The 14,563-nt window shown below is 36.3% G+C and overlaps 1 protein-coding gene across 10 annotated transcripts in view; it reads right to left on the reverse strand.

The window, feature by feature from the left end:
• mbnl1 (muscleblind-like splicing regulator 1) overlaps nucleotides 1-14,563 on the reverse strand; it is a 71,040-nt gene that overhangs the window by 6,218 nt on the left and 50,259 nt on the right. For 6 of the 10 annotated variants that reach the window (XM_056253507.1, XM_056253506.1, XM_056253508.1 and 3 more), the window contains exons 3-8: nucleotides 9,596-9,766; nucleotides 7,966-8,217; nucleotides 5,642-5,881; nucleotides 4,931-4,984; nucleotides 3,900-4,047; nucleotides 2,455-2,490 (exon numbers count right to left, since the gene is read on the reverse strand). In XM_056253507.1, coding sequence (XP_056109482.1) covers nucleotides 2,455-2,490; nucleotides 3,900-4,047; nucleotides 4,931-4,984; nucleotides 5,642-5,881; nucleotides 7,966-8,217; nucleotides 9,596-9,766 — 901 coding nt within the window. The remainder of the gene's footprint in view (nucleotides 1-2,454; nucleotides 2,491-3,899; nucleotides 4,048-4,930; nucleotides 4,985-5,641; nucleotides 5,882-7,965; nucleotides 8,218-9,595; nucleotides 9,767-14,563) is intronic. The other 4 variants (XM_056253511.1, XM_056253509.1, XM_056253510.1 and 1 more) reach the window with 3 other exon arrangements.

Below are 14,563 nucleotides of genomic sequence, written 5' to 3' on the forward strand. Positions count from 1 at the left end.
TTTGGGTTGTTATTTTTTAAAGTGCCTGTATTATACTATTGTAAAGGTTCCTAATTTTGTTTTGGAGGTCTCCTACAATAGGTTGAATGGATCCAAGGTCAAAAAATACTTTATTTTTCTCCTAATATACATTGCACAAACTCCTCCTCTCCTTTTCCTAACTCTGCTCTGATTGGTCAGATGGCCCAGTCTGTTGTGATTGGTCTACCGCTTACAGTGTGTGTCGGAAGCGAAACACACTATAACCATATCTACATTTCAACTCCGGACGCTTCCTCAGCACTTGTGTACACAAATAGTAACAATGGCGTGAGTTTTACCATATCAATTCCTCATCTGTTGGAAGTGCAAGTGGATTCGCAGCACAGAAAACAGCATATTCTCGACAGCCAATGAAGACCATGGGCTGGCATTATGCAAATTTGGATGGGATTACTTTTACAAGGTAAGATGGGGTAATGTTATTTGGTAACACTTTACTTGAAGGGGTCTGCATAAGACTAACATGACACCTTCGTAATCATGACATGACACATGTTATGAATATGAAGGAAGTTTTATGCATGTTTGTGACAACTGTCATTAAGTGTCATTCGCTCAATTATGACATTTTTAATGCAAATATGACATTGTTTGAGATGTCTTTGTTATGACACCTTGACATAAACCAATACATCATAACCTGTCAGTGTCTTTGTCATGACAACTTGACATTACTAAGACAACACAACCCGTCATAAACATGACATAGCAGATTAATTATCAAACTTAAGAAACCACTTAGCTTTATTGGTTAACATTACATTAAACTGTCAGGTGGTTGGTGTTAACATTTGCTGTCATGAAGCCATTATAACTGTTTAATGACAAATTCAATTTGTACCACTGTAGTTGAGGTCACGAAAAATATTCATGACACAGTTATAATGGCCTTATGACAGCCAATGTCAAAACCAACCACATGACAGTTTAACTTAATTTAATGTCAAGTTGTCATGACAAAGACACTGACAGGTTATGATGTTATGGTTTATGTCAAGGTGTCATAACAAATACATCTTAAACAATGTCATATTTGCATTCAAAATGTCATTATTGAGCGAAAGACACTTAATGACAGTTGTCATAAACATGCATAAACCCTACTTCATATTCATGACATATGTCATGTCATGGTTATGAAGGGATCATGTCAGTCTTATGTACACCCCTTCAAGTAAAGTGTTACCGGTTAGGGTACTAAAGGACGTCTGTAATATTAATGGCCAATTCGCACGGGATAAGAAATCTCAGTAACTAGCAGAAGTAGATAACTTGATTTACACACCGCTGTCACCTCCCTGTCGTCATGTGTGTATTATGTTGCTTCCTGATATCACATGCGCAAACACATATAACCTATATAATATATATATATATATATATATATATATATATATATATATATATATATATCCTATATATAACAGTTAGATCCGGTCAAACGATTTATCAATTAAATGAATTAAATTCTGATTGGATTATGTTGGTAATAGGCACTTAGCTAAAGCTAAAAGAAGTGTGGTGCCTCTGACTTTCAGAAGTGCTTTCGACCTTCTTTTTGATATGAATGGTATGTGGAAAACACTTGAGTTTTGCCACAGACTTGTCCCACCGTCTAGAACGCAACTGAATGCTTTTTCAAGCGCCTCCATACTTGAAAAACATACTTTGATAAATCCATACTTTGTTGTGCACTTTGATGTTTAAAACTTTGCAGGCCGTTTCTATTGACAAACAGCTGTATTACACACTGCATGAAAGGTAATATTAGAAAGAGCATAATAGGGGCACTTTAAAAATCACTCAGATTTCATTCTTCATTCAGCCCATTTGAACATGCATGGTAAGATTATTCAAAATTTCTCCTTTTGTCTTCCATGAGGGTGAATGAATAATGACAGAAATTTCTGTTTTAGGTGAATTATCTATTATTAAAAAAGCCACCAAAACCCACAAAACAATACACAAATTGCTAGAATTGCAACTCACAGTACAAGAAAAAATATTTGTGTATATTTCAAGTCAACATGAAATCAAAATGCTTCCCATTTACTTTCTTAATATGCATGATGCATACTTTTCAAGATTATTTTTCAGCCGCCCCCTCCAATTCCCTATTCTAATGTCTAAAAGCCACTTTTCACAATCGAATGCAATTCCTGATGGATAAAATCAATTTCTGCCACTATATATCTTCTTGAATATTCCGTTTCACTTGGAAATATGTCATATTATGGAAGTAAAATGTGTAGCAAATGCCGTTTCATGTTGACTTTTACTTCAAATCACAGATATACAAATGCTTCATATGTGAAGCACTAACAAAGATGCCCAGTTATCAATGCCAGTTTGTCGGCCATGTGGATTTTGAGGGCGTTACAACAACTAAGAGGACGAAGTCTAGAAACCTACCCACGCTTGCTGCAGGGGTCATGCACAATATTGAGCCTGCCCATCATGCATTGCAACAGGAAGTGGATTGGAAAGGGAGAAGAATCACAACAGCCCATCACAAGGTTGGTTAGAGTGAAGAAATCATAATTAAAGGAAGACAATAATCATTACAGTGATACAGCATGATGTCCATAAGAGACCGATTAGTTGACAAAACCATGAACTCAGGAAGGGACAATGTGTATTTGTGAGCTCACAGAAACATGTGTATTTGTGGCAATCATCATAGCAGACATTAGTATGACAGGGGCATTACAGGTTATTGGCAACTGTGTTTCTCAGTGAAAGCCATGAACCCAACTACAAGTATGTACCAGAGTAGTAACGTGATACAATGATGAGGTGATACAGAGAAACTAGTTTACTGTGCGCATATTGCAAGGTTCCCACACCTTCTGACCAAATGGTTTTTCCTAACTTTTCCAGGAGTTTGATATTACTGGATAAGGATTTTTAGAAATCATTTTTAAGGAGAGACTTGCACCAGGTGTAAACAGCGCTGCATGCCAGCGCTTTGATGGAACCAGACTACATTTTTTAAATATTTATAAGTATAGTAATAATGTAATATATTATAATAATAATATATATATATATATATATAGTATACTTATCGTATACTTTTGATAAATATAGTATAACATGATAGTATGGTATAATTTATTGTAAAAATACAAATATTATAATAAAGTATGAATATTTTGTATATATTTGTATATAGACTGTGTATACAAATGTCTACACTATGTCACCTTTTTCACCTTTGTTCCCATTGGCTTGGCTTGCTTAGTTGGGGACATTAAATTTAACATTTAATTTAATATTCAACAATAATATTGATCTGCCTGCATTGACACTATTATACAAGAACTAAACTGAGCTAGACGATGACATCATGGTTTACTCCGGAGCGGCTATATATATATTATATAAATGAACTAAATGAATAACTTTTTTAAAACAAAAATGAAACATCACTGAACTTACTTAAACTGGACTGTGAAGCTAATTATACTATATATATATATATATATACTTTGTTATTTACTATATTATAGTTATATTATTATAATAAATATTATATTACATTAAAATATTGTCCTAAGTATATATGACATAACTATGACAATACTATTTATTATACATTTATATTATTAATGATCAAATATTGATTATATTTTACTGTAGTATGTTACTAAATAAAATGCAAATATTCTATGTTAGTATTTACACCAGAGTGCAAGAAATTTCCCTGATGTTCACTCTTTTTAATGGCTGTGGGAACCCTGTCTCTGTATAAAAAAAAGAAAAAAAAAGTTATCCCATGTCTTTGTGCATCCCTCGTGGTTTAGTAAGGTCGAAGGTGAGGTCAAGGGGTGGTCAGGGGTGACAGGAAGTCCTACCTGACGGAATAAATTGCTGCTGAAACTGCATGTTGGCCAAAGCCTGCTGGTACTGGAGCATGCCAGTACTGAACATGCCCGCGGCACCGTTGGCTTTCTCAAGCGCAGGCCGCTTTGGTAAAGGTGGCATGACACTGTGAGGAATTCCCTGCTCCGATAAGACCACAGGGAAAGGGGAGTGGAGGAAATGGGGAACAGGTTGGGACGTGTAGAAGAGAGTAAAAACAGGAAAGGAACAAGAAAAAGACAGAATTATCATCAGAGGGCAAACACATCACAGGGCTTGATTCTGACAAACAAGCAAGCAAGCGGCAGCTAATACATTTCTACGGCACAAGCAAAAGCCAAAGAGCCAGTTTCTCTCGCTATTACTTAAATTAGCTCTGAGCATCTGTGATATACATTATTAGTTTTACATCAGGAGAATATTAATTCATTAACACTACAACATCCATACGGCTAACTCAATGCAAATGAAGCAAGCGTAGCACTACTCAAATGTTTTGCAGACAAAAGTGACGAAAAAAAGAAAAATAAAAGAAACAGAAAAATAAAAGAAAAATAAACTGCACTGCTCACTCCATGATAAGTGTGAGAAAGAGACTAGATCTTTTCTGTTGCTTTGGTGGTGGAGCTTTAGTATTCTTCTGCTGCTACCCCTCCCAAAGACACATGCACTATACAGAGATACTAAACATGCACCCTATCAAGACACTGAGCTTAAATGCTGTATAGACATATAGAAGCCATGTGACTAGAGTTTAGAACATCTGGCCCTGTCCTCACGCCCTGGAATAACACACATGTGTGATGATCTGATTGCGGCAGACTAGCATATCTTGTTTCTGGTCAAAGCCGAGCATATGCTCGCCGCAGTCAGTTGATCACACGACATGGTAACATAGAACACAACAGAGGCATTAAATAAACACATAACAAAAGGACTATGCTTGCAAATTATCTTTCCTTTTTCTGGTTAAGACACTACAATAAAGCAACATGCCAAGCAAAAAGGTGAAAGGTCATAGTACCAGGTCAAAGGTGGCTTCGAGGGGTCGCTTCAGTGATTTGACAGCCGACTGAGTCTTAATTAGCAGGCAGCGAGCACATGATGGCAATGGGCCAATGGGGTTCAAGCGCATTAACATAAACAGCAAGCAGAGGTGCATCATGGGGGCAGCAGTGCATTTTGGGTAGGTGAGAAAAAAAACAAATAAAAACAAATCATTGGAATGCAGTATACAGGGGGATATCAGGACTAAGGCATGCAGAAATACAGTCCATTCTGTTTTTAGGAAACTCTGTACTGAGATCAAGATTAACAAGTACATCGATTATCGTAACATTTACAGGGTTTCATTGACAATAAACAGTTGTGCAATACGTCAACAACAGTGGATAACATTGAGCTGGATTGCAAACATACATTTAATGTGCAGAAATGATTACATAAAAATAATTATGACACTGCTCTCTGCTCGACAGGATGTTGGAATTACGTATTTATGCAGTTTAAATGGGAATGGCAATGACTTGAGGTATAGAGCTCTGTCAAAAATATAATTTTGCACAAGAAACATTCCTAAAATGCTCATAAATCCTTATTTAAAGACTCCTGATTTTTTTACAGTGTCAATGTTAACCCGAGATCAAATATATAGCATCTGAGAAAGTGTTGATTGTATATACAGTATGATGAGTGGGATACAGTGAGTGTGCTGTACAGTAGAGAGCGTGCTCACCATGGCGGCGGCGGCCGTGGCCTGATTGACCTGGTGTTGGGCTGCTTTGATCTTGGCCTGCAGATGTGCAGGAGGATGGAAGTATTTGCACTTGTCTCTGGAGCAGCGGCCCTTTATGTAATCCATACACACCGTCACCGTGTTGTCACTGGGGTCGATCATTGTGCTGTCGGAAGGGTGGGCAAACCTGCAGTCCGTCTCCCCACGAGAGCAGTTGCCGCGCTGGTATTCACGACACACCTGAGAATACACACAAACATGATGTATTCACCGTTTGCATATCTCTGAGAGATCTCATATTTTGTGTTAGTGTAAAAAAGTTTTGCTAGTATGTGCACTAATAGTTTCATTAATGAAGAAACCCTGTAATCTTACATTTCATTTAATTATGTTCAACATGGAATGCTACTATTGAAACAAAATAGTATGCATACAGTGTGTGCATAATATGTGAACTTTCTGTATGCGTGGAATACTTGGATGGAGAAGTACATTGTCCAGAATATCGTTTCCCACAATGAAATGCATTCCTTTTTTTATTATTTTGCCAAAAGTTGAGACATTCTCTATAAAAGTGTATTAAATTGCAATATTGCTAAAATGTGCAGTTTAAACCTTAGTTTATTCCCAATAAACTATTATAAAATATAGTAAACTATTCCCAGTTTAAACCGCAGTTTATTCCCAATAAATGTGTCAGTGTAGTATACTACAGCTTAAAGGCAGGGTAGGTGATTTGCTCCAGAAACATTTGTTATTATGCTGGTTGAAAGTCTCTTCACATCCTGATAGCAATCATTAAGTTAAGTGGTCTAAATGTATTTATATGTATATATATCGTCTGTGGAAGGCATAGGACCATAAAATATTCGTCCAATAATTGCATTCGCTCCTACTTGCCTGTCAACGTATGCAAATTCATACATTGGCGTACGATGCTCAGGCAGGCATCACACGTGCTATGCAGAGTTAGACAGACGTCAGTCACCGAGCACCACAACCGAAACAGCAGCACCTTTTACAGTTCCTCCTGAACCAAAACAACACGCTCACCCTGCGTTCACTTTCGTAACTTGAATACGTTTTAATGGCGACACTATCAACGCCGAAATGAATCTGCAGCAGTCAGGTGGGACAGGTCAGCGCTCTTTAATTTGATGTTCATTATTATTTTAATGTTATGTGCTTTGAGACATGAGGTAGTTTAATGCTGTCTCTCCTGATGCTTTGCTCCCTGCAGTACAAGGTCATGTGTTTTGAAGGAGGCGTGGCTTTGGAGACGCCGCCTACTGTTTTGTTTTTAGAAAAAATATATGTGCAACAGTAACAGTATGTAGTATGCACCAGTAAATGTTTTAAAGGTATGGTAGGTAATTTTCAGAAAGGCTAGCAATAGTGAGCTAGCTTTGAAAGCATAAGATCACACCCTCTATTCACCCTCTCTTTTGAATAGAGGGTGTGATTTATGCTTTCAAAGCTAGATCACTATTTACTGGTGCATACTACATACTGTTACTGTTGGACATATATTTTTTCTTAAAACAGTCGGCAGTATATAGTACTGTGTAGTACACTATATACTGTGTAGTATGTAGTGTGCAGAATGTATTTATTTGTCTCAGATGGGGAAATGTGTTTTTTCATCCAGTGGTCAGCAGGGGGCAGCAGCTCCTTTATTTCTTAATTGTGTCTGTAACCTACCTGCATGCATACAGAGTTTTAGCGTGTATTCCAGGGGCAGTCCAATCCTGCTCCAGGAGGGCCACTTTCCTGCAGAGTTTATCTCCAACACACCTATCTGAAAGTTTTTAGTGATCCTGAAGAGCTTGATTAGCTGGTTCAGTTGTGTTTAATTAGGGCTAGAAATAAACTCAGCTGGAAGGTGGCCCTCCAGAAGCAGGAATGGACACCTATGGGGCAAGTTGCATAAACATAGCCATTATGTTAAAGTCTGCCTGTAAGTCAATAACTGTATCCCTTAAAACTCATCTTTGATCACCAAAATGACATATTTCAAAGTTTTTTTTCCCTTGAAAAACGTTTTCCTTTAAACACAGTATTAAGAACAAGAGTATTGAGAACAAGAAGATAGTAATCATTCTTACTCTTTGATTTCAAATTAGACCAATATATGTTTTTAAAGAAGACTTAAAAAAGATATTGAACAGTGATAAAGAAAAAAAAAACGTGACTAACTTGTAAAAAATATTGTCTTGGCAGTTTATGCAACCGGCACTGGTGTATGTGTGAAAGAAAAATATATAGATTTGCTGTTTCCGTATGACAGTGTGTTCTGATGTCATCGCTCTCTGATGACCTCATACCTCCAGGCGGTCTGTTCTGAGGAGTTTCTGGGCAGCCACAGCTGAAGCAGCAGCGGCTGCAGCGTTGGCAGCGGACGGCATGGATGCCACTCCAGGGTTGCCCGCCATCAGCATCTGTGTGTTGGGCATGATCTCCGCCGACATCAGCCCAGGTGACACTGGGCCCAGGTACGGATTGAACGCAGCCGCGGCAGCCGCTGCAGCAGCCGCACTGGCGTTGGTTGCAAGGCTTGGCGCGACCGAAAACATAGGCTGAAACAGACAATAAATAACAACAAATGAAACTTTATGGGACTTGTGTAAATTATACAATCAAGAGTCAAAAAATAATGGTAGTTGACTATTATCCATGCTTACAAAAAAGGACTGTGGCAGTACAGGGTTTAGTGGTATTAATTTTTTTTTTTACCATATTCATATTATCATCATGACATTGTCCAAAAAAGCATTTTCTTTTTCTTTTTTGTTAATCATTTATGACATAAGTACATTTTAATATAATACATCTGCTATAATATAACATAAATGATTATAATTTATTACATTAATAAATTATAATACATTATATTAATAATAATATTAAAAAACATATTACCCATATATTATACTACAGTATTGTCAGGAATGGTTGTTGTAGTAACACGCACGACGAAAGGAGTAGAGAACAAAAACAGTCTTTTATAAAGCCTGTTTTTCAGGCAAACTCGGGTAGATGGGAACAGGGAAAAAAGAACCAAAACACACTATACATGTGACAAATTTAATAGAAGTCATTATAATTTATTATATTAATATAATAAATTATAAAGAATATTTAAAAAAAACACATATATTTCACGGGATAAATTAACTTAATTAAAACAATATAATTCATTGCAATTTATTATATCAATGCATTATATTAATAACAAAAATATAAAAAAACACATATTACCCATATTTTATACCAACCCACCTTATTGTATTTGATATATGTAATAAATAAATACAACATAATGTAATGAATTATATATAAAATATTAAATATCTTGGCAAGTTACCTATGTAATGGACCTTTCTTAAGGCTGTTCACACCAAGGACGATAACTATAATGATAATGATTCAGATATAGTAAAAACAATCGTTTTAAATATAATAGAATAGCAGAGTCTACACCACAACTTTAACAATAACAGTACAGAGAAATTATCTGAAATTAACAATAACAGTACAGAGAAATTATCTGTTAAATAACAGTACATAATTTGTTATTTTGAATAACTTTTGAAAGTTTGAATAACTTTCAAAATGATTTTTTTTCCAGCTGAGGAAAGATAAAAACAATGACAGCCAATCAGAATCCATCCTTTAAAATCCTTTCCAGCTTTAAAGAGTTCGAGCATTTAAAGTGGGAGATGACAAAAGCACAGCTTGCACTTAGAATAACAGAATTATATTGTCTGCTGATGTGGACGCTAATATAGTTAACGTTCTTGGTGTGAATGGGCCTTTATACTCCAAAAGCCAAAGGTCATTAAATATATATATCATAATACAAATCATGTTTATGCTTATTTACAAAAAAATGCTTATGTGTGGGTAATCACTCTTGCTTTTTTAAGGGGGTAGGTTAAAAGAATGGAGCCTCACCATTGGCTGAAGCTGACTTCCAGGCATGATGGCATTGGCTAGCTGCATCTGCTGGGCGAGCATTGCCATGTTCTTCTGCTGGATCAGATTGTTACGGCCGTTTATCTCCAGCTGAGTCTTCAGGTGAGGAGGAGGGTGCAGGTACTTACAGTTCTCTCTGGAACAACGACCCTGAGACAGAGGAAGAACGTGAGGAGAAGAAAAGAACATAACAAATATTAAGCCTCGTGTTTTATTGAGTCTGATTTGAATGTTTTTAGGTTATATTTGTACCTGTAAAACATAATAGTCATTCATTTGTATATATATATATATATAGATATAAATCATGCTTATGCTTAGTTACAAAAATGCCTATATATAGAATCTGCCTGTGAGTCATCAAGGGTTTATACCAATCGGGCAAATTTGCATCTGAAAATTCATTGCATTAACACTAGACAGTAAATGGCATCTCCTGTTCTGTTCTGGTTCACTCTGTTAGGGTTAGTAGATAAAAGGAACACCCTGTTCCCATTCCAGCTGACAGTATTGAGTGCATGGGAAAGCCCTGTGCTAATGCATCTGAATGCAACTTCGCAACTGCTTTCAGCCCATGTGGAATCGGCCCTGACATAATGTCACTCAATTGACCAGCGGAGTATTGATGAACTGGCCACATCAGTGCGAGAGAAATTCATCTGATGAGTTTATGGATCTACAGTAACCCCGCGTGACCCGAGAGGATGAGTGTGTGTCTCTGGGCTGCGTTGGCGAGAGCATGTCCAGTGAAGACGGTCATTAACCTTCTCTTATCTGACGCTGTCATCATGGCTGTGACCAAAATAAAGCCTTTTTGACAATTTCTGTAGTTAAATGTTCAATTATCTCAGCAACCAGCACTTTAACAGAGTGTTATGCAGTCGTGTACTATGCAGACCGGTGGACGGATCCTATCTGGACGACCACACGGGGCTAAAACCTTTCTGGAAATGGAATTTACTTCTCCTCAAAAGTCCCAATAATAAAAAAAAATGCATTACCATTCAAAGGTTTGGGGTCGATATGATGTTATCATGTTTTTGAAAGTCTCTTATGCTCATCAAGGCTGCATTTATTTGATTCAAGATACATTAAACAGTGATGAAATATATATACAGTGTATATATAAAACGGCATCTTTCATTTAACCCTTCACATTCCAAACCAAACTGAATAGGTAGAGTTGAAGGTTTTATTTCCTCAAAAAGATTTAGATGTTTATTGTCAAATTATGAATTCCTAAAATAACATTAGAACGGATGATTTTTTATTCAAAAGAAAAAAGTTTTTACTTTTTACACTATCATTTAAAAGCCACTGTCCAGCAGAACTGAGCTCCGACCCTAATTAAACACACCAGAACCTGCTAATCTAGATCTTCAGACTCAAGTAGAAACTTCCAGGAAAGTGTGTTGGAGCATAACTCAGGACGTTTGCCCGTCAGGAGCAGGATTGGCCAGCCCTGAGCTAGATCAAGTCCATAGTATGCGGGAGACATGTTAGACAAACATTGTGGACGAGAGGTCAGGTCAGTTAATTCGAGGGAAAAATAGCAGGGAGTCAGATGTCCCCCACAGTATCACACACACAAACACCCCCCTAAATGTTAAGCCCTCTCTGGGTCGGTCTTCCTCCACTATCATACGTTGACAGGCATGATCGATTCATCCTGGTCACTGATGATGTCACAAGCGAAGACCTCCACAGGCTGAAAATACTATAAATCAGGTTTTTCCCACAACACAAATAAACTAGGAACTTTTCAATAACAAGTCTTGATTTGATAATCACATTTACACAACAACACGACACATTAGCAGTTTGGTAACGCATACATTCCAAAACAACGTTAGAGGATTAACAATAGCCTAAGACCGTTGGTAATAGTTGTAAATGATTCAGATTGAATTCACTTTCTAGAACCGGTCAGCAATACACTAGAATTAGAGGCTAAAGCAGATAGCAGAACATTCTAGAACTGTGAGGTAAGTTTGCTCTCCTATCTATGCAGTATGTAATAAATAAACAAAACACACACGTCCTCGGCCGTGAGCTGGCCAATCAAAAAGTGTCTGACTGGTATTCTGTGAGCTGAAGTTTCTACCATCTGTTTAAGACATTACAAAAGCTGGCCTCTGTGAAACCACACTGAGCTATGAGAGGATGAACACGCAAATATATCTTTCTCAAAACTATCTGACTTTATTTACAACTGCATTTCTGCTAATTTGATTTGTGCAACTCCAATGAAAGTGACAAAGTATCTCGTACTCAAAAATTAGAGTTTCAAAATTCAATTGACCGTTGCTAAACCCGACTACAAATTTTACTGACCAATTCTTAGCAGCTGTTGCTGTCTGCCTATATTATAATTATTACTATTTAATTCATTTTTCAATGTAAGTTTCTATGTGTTTGGATCATTTAAAATAGAATTTTATAGAAAATATAAAAAAGGCCAAACAGTGATAAGCCATAGTGTTTAATGTACTGCATTTTACACTTTTTAAAGGAAAATTGCAGATTGAAATGCTTCGCAATGTCACTTCATTTCAGCCTATTGAGTTTTTTTTACTTTATTAATTAAAAAAATATTGTTGGTTATTATACTAATTATTACAATTCAATATAATAATTATACAATATTTTATTATATTATTTTACTTAATAAGTAATGTTTTCATTAAATTATTTATTCAATTTTTAAAATGTATTTGCCACAAATTCAGACAATGATCCACTAACCAACATCTCCAGCCTGTTAACATTTTTATAAATATATTTTTTTCCATGTAAAATAGTAAAAATATCCCTGCATGCATGGACATTATTATTCCCAGACATGGAGTCACTGACACGTCATATTTGTCAGCAGCACAATTAAAAATGGGAGGAAAGTTAAGATTCAACTATGAATGTAAGCAATGAAAGTGGTTATTGGATCACAATGTATGTGTGTGTGTGTGTGTGTGTGTGTGTGTGTGTGTGTTTTAAGCGGGTTCGTGCATGTAGAAGGGTGTGCGAGTGGGGTGAGAACATTCTGTGAAAGGTGTGACACAGGCCTACTGAGCATGTGCGAGAAATGTACTGTACTTTCACTGACCTGCCGAAAGGACGAGGAAAGGAAAGCATGGTGGAAAGGAAAGAATGAGGTTGAAGAATAAAAGAAAAAAGTGTTTATGGGAGGTGGGTGAAATGGGGCGAGCCGTGCGAGTCGAGTTGCATTAACCCCAGCTAACTCCACTCGCCCCTACCTGTACCCTTCTGCAGTACAGCAGCATAGGGGCTCAGGTCACATGACCGCCACATGCAAGGACATGCTGCGCTTTCACTGGTTTTCTGACATATTGTGTTGTTTTAAAAATGATTCATATAACTGAAAAGTCATTCAGTGGAAGAAAACGAGTTCTGCAGTGAGATCTGGAGTTATGGGGTTCTTAACCAAACCTTAAATCAACCTAGAATTGTATATATTTTCTCTCGAAAATAACTCTTTCTTTTGTAGTTGCAAACACTGAATCAATCATTTTTGTTCCTTTTTTCTGTTCACAATACTTTATGAATGATGATAAGTGGATTAAAAGTGCCCATGTTAGAAATAAAACACAAGTGGACCCCAAAAGTATTTGGAAACTAAATATGAATATTTAATGCAATATAATGCAAAAATATATTTATAAAGAATGAAGGTAATTAATATATTGACAAAATATACTTTTAACAAACTATATTTTTTTGAAGACCCAAACTTTTTATCGTTTTATTTTTTAATTATTCTGGCCTTGTTTGCATATATGCAAAAAAAAAAAAAAAAAAAAAAAAAAAAAAAAAAAAAAAAATCCACTATAAAAATAAGTAACACTTCATAATAAGGTTTGATTTGTTAACATTATTTAATTATATCAGTTAACATGAACTAATGATAAACAATACTTCTACAGAATTGATTAATCTTAGTAAATGTTAATTTCTACCTTTACTAATACATTATTAAAATCAAAGTTGTATCTGTTAACATTAGTTAATTCACTGTTACCTAATATGAACAACAACTGTATTTTTATTAACAAAAAGCTGTAAAAAAATATATTGCTCATAGTTAGTTCATGTTAACTAATGCATTAACTAATGTTAACAGATGAGACCTTATTGTAAAGTGTTACCCATAACTATACTTCCATTTTTAGTGAATATAACTATAACTAACTATAACTTCATGAAGCACCTATCAGAAGTGCTAATATGATATTTTGTTGTCGGTAGTGTTTTTCAACAGGAGTGAAAAACCTTCAGTTGTGCACTGCAGGAAATGCATTTGAAACAGGATCCTCAGACAGTGCATTATAGACAGCGCTGTCAGTGAAATCAGAGAGGCTAGAGAGAAAGTCATTCCTGACCGTCACTCGGCCACCCAACAGCTGAGAGAGAGAGAGAGAGAGAGAGAGAGAGAGAGAGAGAGAGAGAGAGAGAGAGAGAGGATGCACTCTTTCCAGCACTGGTATGGCAGGTCGTAAAGGTCACTGCTTCCATATGGCAACATATAAGCACTGTTCCAAAAAATAGAGGATACGTGCATCACCTTAGTTGAGGCTAAAGAGATCGTAAAACTAATCCATATGAATTGAGCGGTTTAGTCCAAATTTTCGGAAGAGATACGATCGGTTTATATGATGAACAGATTGAATTTAGGCTTTTATTCACATTGGAACAGTCATCAACACACACATCAGTTGTGGTAAACGGAAGCTCAAGAATGTTCGCTTGACGTGTAAGAACCAATGAGGTTCATTCTCGTGTTACGCATCACTTTTGAGCTTCAGCAAGAACCAATGAGGTTCATTCTCATGTTCCTCAAGAACCAATGAGGTTCGTTTTTGCGCGTCAAGCAGGTTCGGTTGAGTTTCTGTCTATGTTTACTGATCAATATTTATATGTGAATAAAAGTGT

This window comes from Rhinichthys klamathensis, unplaced genomic scaffold, assembly GCF_029890125.1.
Source record: "Rhinichthys klamathensis goyatoka isolate OS25496 unplaced genomic scaffold, OSU_Roscu_1.1 h1tg000105l_1, whole genome shotgun sequence".
In the NCBI taxonomy this organism is placed as follows: Eukaryota; Metazoa; Chordata; class Actinopteri; order Cypriniformes; family Leuciscidae; genus Rhinichthys; species Rhinichthys klamathensis.